This window comes from Chiroxiphia lanceolata, chromosome 3, assembly GCF_009829145.1.
Source record: "Chiroxiphia lanceolata isolate bChiLan1 chromosome 3, bChiLan1.pri, whole genome shotgun sequence".
Taxonomy (NCBI): Eukaryota; Metazoa; Chordata; class Aves; order Passeriformes; family Pipridae; genus Chiroxiphia; species Chiroxiphia lanceolata.
The window spans coordinates 39,697,805-39,703,804 of record NC_045639.1 but is presented as its reverse complement, the minus strand read 5'-3'; the positions used below and the strand labels follow the sequence as shown (position 1 = coordinate 39,703,804).

The window sequence follows — 6,000 nt, the reverse complement described above, 5'->3', positions numbered from 1 at the left end:
AATTCTTATGTACATTTCACCAAGTATCTACAGGGGAAAAAAAAGAAGGGATGGGGAATAGATCTGATCAGATCTGCTTGAAAGCCAAAAGCATAGTAGTGCCACACTCACACATTGAATCTTCCACAGGTTCTTTGGGCTTTAGGGTCTTCAAGTCAAAGCATGAACCTTGCCTCCAGCAGAAGTAAACTGTTTGCCCTCTCAAAGCTTCCACTGCCTTCTTCACGTATGTGCATTGAAGAAAAAAAGCCAATTAAACTATCAGTAAGAGATTAAAAAAGGTGCCACGGGGTTGAGAGAACAGAAATTTTATTAAACCCTTTGAAGTTCTACAATCATGTTCGTACAAAACTTCCCGAAGACCTAGTGCAAGAGAAGTCTGCAGGAATTACATTTCCCTCACAGTATATACAACTGCACAGCAAAAACTTAAGAGAATCTTGTACTTAAAAACAAGCTTAGGCCCTATACCACAGTATGCATGCAAAAAAGTGGAATGACAAGTGACTATAACCAACCATAGTAATGAGTTAAATACTCTCAAACACAAGAGATTTAAACAACACTGACAGGTAAGATCTTTAAATTAAATCACTATAATTATCATCACCTGTGTAACAGGTACTTACCCACCTAAACTGGGGATGAAATATGTGTATCAAATTTTTAGTAAGATAATTTGTTAAAAATGCATACACGGAAAGAAACAGAAAGCTGCAGAAACCCTTCAGGGAAATAATTTCAACACGAAGAATCCCTTTGGGTGAACCAACCAAAAAATGTTATTTACAGATCTCATTTTATAAGCTATTCTAAAAAAGGGACAGAACAAGCTTCATTTCAAAAATAAGCCTTTTTGTCTCTTAAAACAATTGGTCTTAAAGAGGGGCTAATGGATTTCTGATGTGCAGACACACTACAGTGCACTGTAAACAGCAACAGATACACAGGTTATCTTCATCTTTTGAATGAAAGTGAAGTGAGATGAAAATCTGCTCATCATTTTAAGCTTAAATGAATGTCATAAAAATAATGTAATTTATACAATATCTACCAAGTGTAGTTGAAGGGTAAATGAAAAGCAAAAAATGTATTTTCAAATGAAACCCCACAAATTACATTCACAAAAACAAGTTGTAGCAGAAAATACTTTAATTTGCATCTTGTAGATTCAAACATAGCAAAGATTCAGAAGTGTTTAGATCTCTGTAAGCAGTTTCAACATTGGTTTTGATTTTAATAAATATTACATTTTAATAGGGTAGCTATATGGAGAAATTGGAAAGTGATGAATTGCTGATTGCTACTTTATAAACATGAGTATCAAGATTATTTACAACACATTACAGGTCATTTCCCAGAAAAGCACAAAGCAAGGTCAGAGAAAGGCAACCCAACCATCAAAACACAACTCAAGAAAGTGTGGCACAGTGTATTTCATGCACATATAATGACAGACAGCACAGCTCATCAGCTGAAAAGTAGGAAAACACTTATTATTCCAGCTTACACAAGTCTCTGTATTTCATTGTTTTAAATCTATATTCTGACCTTTCTCCTCAATTGAAGAGCAATTTGTTCACAACAGTGCTCTACTTTTTACCTAAGCAGTTTGCACCAAGTCTTTTTTTACCATTTCACACAAGTCTTCTTGACTTAGGAATAATTAGACATTTTTGTCTTCGTCTTCTTGCTACCTCTGGGATTACAATCATTGTGTCATTTGTACAAGGAAATGTACTGTTACTCTGAAATGAATGACAATGTTGACAAGCTGATCTCCAACAGGGAGCTGGAATTTAAAATAGTTTACAGGTTGTGGACAGTGTAACTAACCTTATTCTTTAGTATAAAAACAGCTGTAAATTTCTAAAATTTAATTGAACATATAAAGAACTAAGTCATCCAACCCACACAGCAAAACTTTATAGGCAGCACAGTCACAGAATGTACATTAAATACAGTAAAAAAAATATGGTGACAGGAAAATTGTTTCAACCAGATTCGTTACATGAAAAATGTTATGTCCCATTTCTACAATGATAGTGAAACGAAACACCTTCCATATCTGATCACTAAGCAAGATGCACCTTCAAGTGCAACAGAACTTCCCCAAAAGCAGAATTTGCTGTTCAGTTGCATTCCTGTGTTTCCATGACACAAAGGAGAAGAAAAGCTTCCCATCTCTTTATGTCCTTACCCAAAAGTATTAACCTTGCCTGCATTATGCCAAAGAGGGCTGCAAGGAGCAGGTATCCAGGATTTGCATACCCAAATCTCTCTCTTGTCTCATGAGCAAGTGCATGATGCTGCTTCAGTGTCTGTAAATTTTAGCCAGGCACAGGTGGAAAAAAACCCAAAATAGCAAGTTGCATCCCCAGAAGGAGGTTGGAAGCAATTCACTTTCCCCACAAAGTGAGGGGAAAAAAGGAAGAAACATTTCTGAGACTTGGGTCCTTCCTGGGGTGGCACAGACAATACAACTTTTTTTTTTTCCATTAGAAAATCCTGCCTAAAGCTTTAGGCACTGTAATATATAACAATACAGATAAATCCCAGGTGTACAGCATTCCTCACACAAGTGAGTCTACAGGTTCTAGCCCTTGCAGGTCTATCTAAAAGGCAAGGAATTAATGGCCAACTGAAAACTACACTCTTTCAGTATATACAGTTACTCAGAAGATTTGGATACTCAGTGTGTAACTCATTACTAAACACAGCTGTTCACATCTGAGCTAGTTACTTAGATTCCCACCTCAATTTAATGGAGAAAAATAAACTCTAGGGGGCAAATAGAGAGCTTGGAAGAGGCCAGGTGAATCCACCTAGACACATTCTGCTCTTCTGCATTAACTAGAAAGAGAAAACCTGTGGTGACTTGCTCAGATACAGTTGCCCACAGGCTAGAGAGTCTACTAGGTAAGAACATAACATTCCCAGACTGGCCTCAGCTTTCCCTAACACTGCATTCAATTACCTATTGGCTTAAACAGGAACTTCTGACTGGATACCAGTTCATTGCCAATTCATGCAACTATCACTAAAACTCTGTGAGGGTGGTTTAGGTTTTGGTTGTTTTTTTTCCCCTTTTGTCTTCCCCCCCCCTTTTATTTAGCTTATCGCAGGTTGATTCAAGGGGACTTGCTTTTATAAAAAGTACTGTTCCTCCAGAAAGTAAGTGTCAGCAGGATAGTCTATTTCATTTCCAGTCAGGTAGACATTTGAGGCCAGTCTGGAAACAAAGGACAGAGTATATTCCAGCCTTCGGAAAATCTCAGCGGTAAAGGAACACATTATGGAAGCCAATACAGTTACAATCAATTCTATAAACAGGTCACTCAGTATCTGGTAGGGTGAAAAATGATTAAGAGCACTTAATTTTGTGAAGACTTGTTTTTAAAAACAAGAGATGTATCTACACTGTACCAGCACTTTCTACATTCGTAACTCCTAACTTCATTTTTAAACATGCTGGTTTAAAAGAAATGCCTACTTCATTTTTAATTTAAACCAATATTTGGTTGCTACTGGCAATCTGTTTCTGAATTCTGTTCTGACACTGGTAAGTTATCACTTACATTTGTGGACAATGACACATGAATAATTTCTTATTCTATGACAGTAATGCTATTAACATACCCGTTTTTTTACACTGAATATCCTTTTAAAGAAGATACAGGAAGAGTTTGCATAGATAGAGTATGTGGTATTAAACGTCACTATGATTATGAATTTTAAAAAGCATCTTTTTTTTAAAAGTGACTACAAAACCAAGTTCTTTTTACACTGATCTTTTAACATAGCACTCAGACATAACTCACATAGAGCAAATTTATTTCCATGGCTCAAAGACCGAAGTGTGCTATTTTAACATTTTAGACATTAAAAAGACAATTTCTGGAAACTGAACTTGTGATTACAATCCAGAAAATAATATGGAGCAAATTTGATTGACGGAGGCTTTTCAGATAGCAGCACTCCACTAACCATCTCCCCCTGCCCTGACCTCCACCCCCAAGCAAATGCAGGTAGCTAAGGAGCTGCAGAAAAGTCACTTCCAACTGTGCTGCAAAGACAAGGGAGTAATTTTAAAGAAAAGAAATTCTGAAAAACACAACTCAAGGGAAAAAAAATGTTGATCTCAGCATGATGCAAAGGAGCTCAGTATGAAATCAAATTTTCTGTTCAGTAAATTTGCTACTTTTAGGTAAGTTTCATTATTACGGTAAGAAGCCAGAACTCAGCAAGAGCCTTATTTCCTATTTGTAGTTCGGTGGTTGTTGTTGTGCTGGTTTAGGTCCTTCCCCCCCCCTTCTTTTTGACAGTCAGAACTTCACTAAATCCTCAGAATATACTGAAGCTCAATAACCAGGGAGAGACAAGAAGTGACCCCCCTCTCTCAGGACAGGTCAAGGCAGGGTGAAGGTACATATGTTTTCATATAAAGAAGCTGTCTCAGAAAGACAAGGAAATGAGAAAATTTATGACGTTTCAGTACAAGAGAACTGTGAGCAGAGAACTTAAAAAATAAACAGATCAGCATAATTTACACATTTAAAAACTATATATTTCATTCATAAATATATTTTCTAATTAATAACCTTTTCTAGTTTAAACATAAATATTCAAGTTGGTATTTGATTTTATTTTTTATCAGTTCATGTGAGTCCTGTAAGGATCAGTTCCTTCTGCTCAATGCAGTCATGTAAATGATCTTCACTAATGGGTTGTGCAAAGGCCTTCATTACCTAGTTTTTTGTAATAGAACTTTAAAATTCTGCAACTCTTTTATACTTGTGGAAAGCCTGTAAAACAAAAAAAGCACCTAAATGTTATTAAATCAGATGTGAAAGAGAAGTACAAATCATCACATTCATGGGGACTTTTTCTTTCTTTGTTTTTTTTTCCCCCAACACAATTCTGTTCCAAAGATTAGCACACTTAAGATACACTTCCTCTCAAAAGATCTCCTATCTGACTCCCCATTTACATATATATTTATTTAACATACTACAGTAATTAAAGTTTATATGTTTAAATGTCCCAGCTTCATTAAACATATAAAAATCCATAAGCAGAGATAAAGTTTATTACTTTCTTTTTGTTTAATTAGATTGTTTAAACAGGAACAGATTGTTATAATCAAGATCTGAAGAACTAACATGATGAACAAAGCAAGAATCATTTACAGCTGTTAAAATGTTCATCATCTGAATGCAGTAAATTTAAAAAAAATTAATCATAAACTCTATTTAGGAGACTAAAATCCACCTTCCACAAGATGAAATTTATGAGATTTGAGATAGAGAGATGAATTAGATTCAAACACAGAATGATGACCAAGGCTAATAATAAGCACTCCACAAGCTCAGTTTGAGGGCATTAAGTTTATCGATATCACTAATGATAATTCAGCCTTTAAAAAGGTATAGCTACATGTACAACACCATCTTTCCACAAAGCCTGAGCACTGACACTGAAGTTTTATGTTTCTCTACTACACAAATAATAACACCTTACCTTCCAAAGGCATTTACAAGAGCAACTATTTCTTGTCGCGTGAGTTGAAAACCTTTTGATGGGCTATTCTCAGGAAGGCTCTGTATTTCTTTCTCAGAAAACAAGATCTTCAGAGCAGTTCCTAAGCCTTGAGTCTACAAAAAAAGTTAGATCACTCCTTCAAACACTTGGAAAACTATAAAAACTTTCAAAATTACTAATCCAGGCAAACTGTAGTAGCAATTCTTATTTCCCAATATCTCAACCCAAACAACTGCACACAAATCAGGGCACTAATGGAAATGCAGTTGTGTACCAGGTTCAGTCAGTTATTTAAGAACATTTGTTTCCTCATGTAACTTGCTCTTCATCCTTCTATTTTTAATATCTTCTTTCCCTATCTCTTTTCTTCTTGGCCACATATATGAAAATATGCCCATTGCAACACTTCCATCTCCCTCCTGCCCCTTACTTTACAGATGTCCCACTGCTGATGGAGCA

The 6,000-nt window shown here is 35.8% G+C and overlaps 1 protein-coding gene across 2 annotated transcripts in view; it reads right to left on the bottom strand.

The window, feature by feature from the left end:
- Positions 1 to 292: 292 nt before the first annotated feature.
- Positions 293 to 6,000, bottom strand: part of ERO1B (endoplasmic reticulum oxidoreductase 1 beta) — a 29,155-nt gene continuing 23,447 nt past the window's right edge. For both annotated transcript variants that reach the window (XM_032681932.1, XM_032681933.1), the window contains 2 exons: positions 5,521 to 5,654; positions 293 to 4,805 (listed from right to left, as the gene is read on the bottom strand). In XM_032681932.1, the coding sequence (XP_032537823.1) occupies positions 4,745 to 4,805; positions 5,521 to 5,654 (195 nt within the window). In that variant the 3' untranslated portion in view covers positions 293 to 4,744. The remainder of the gene's footprint in view (positions 4,806 to 5,520; positions 5,655 to 6,000) is intronic.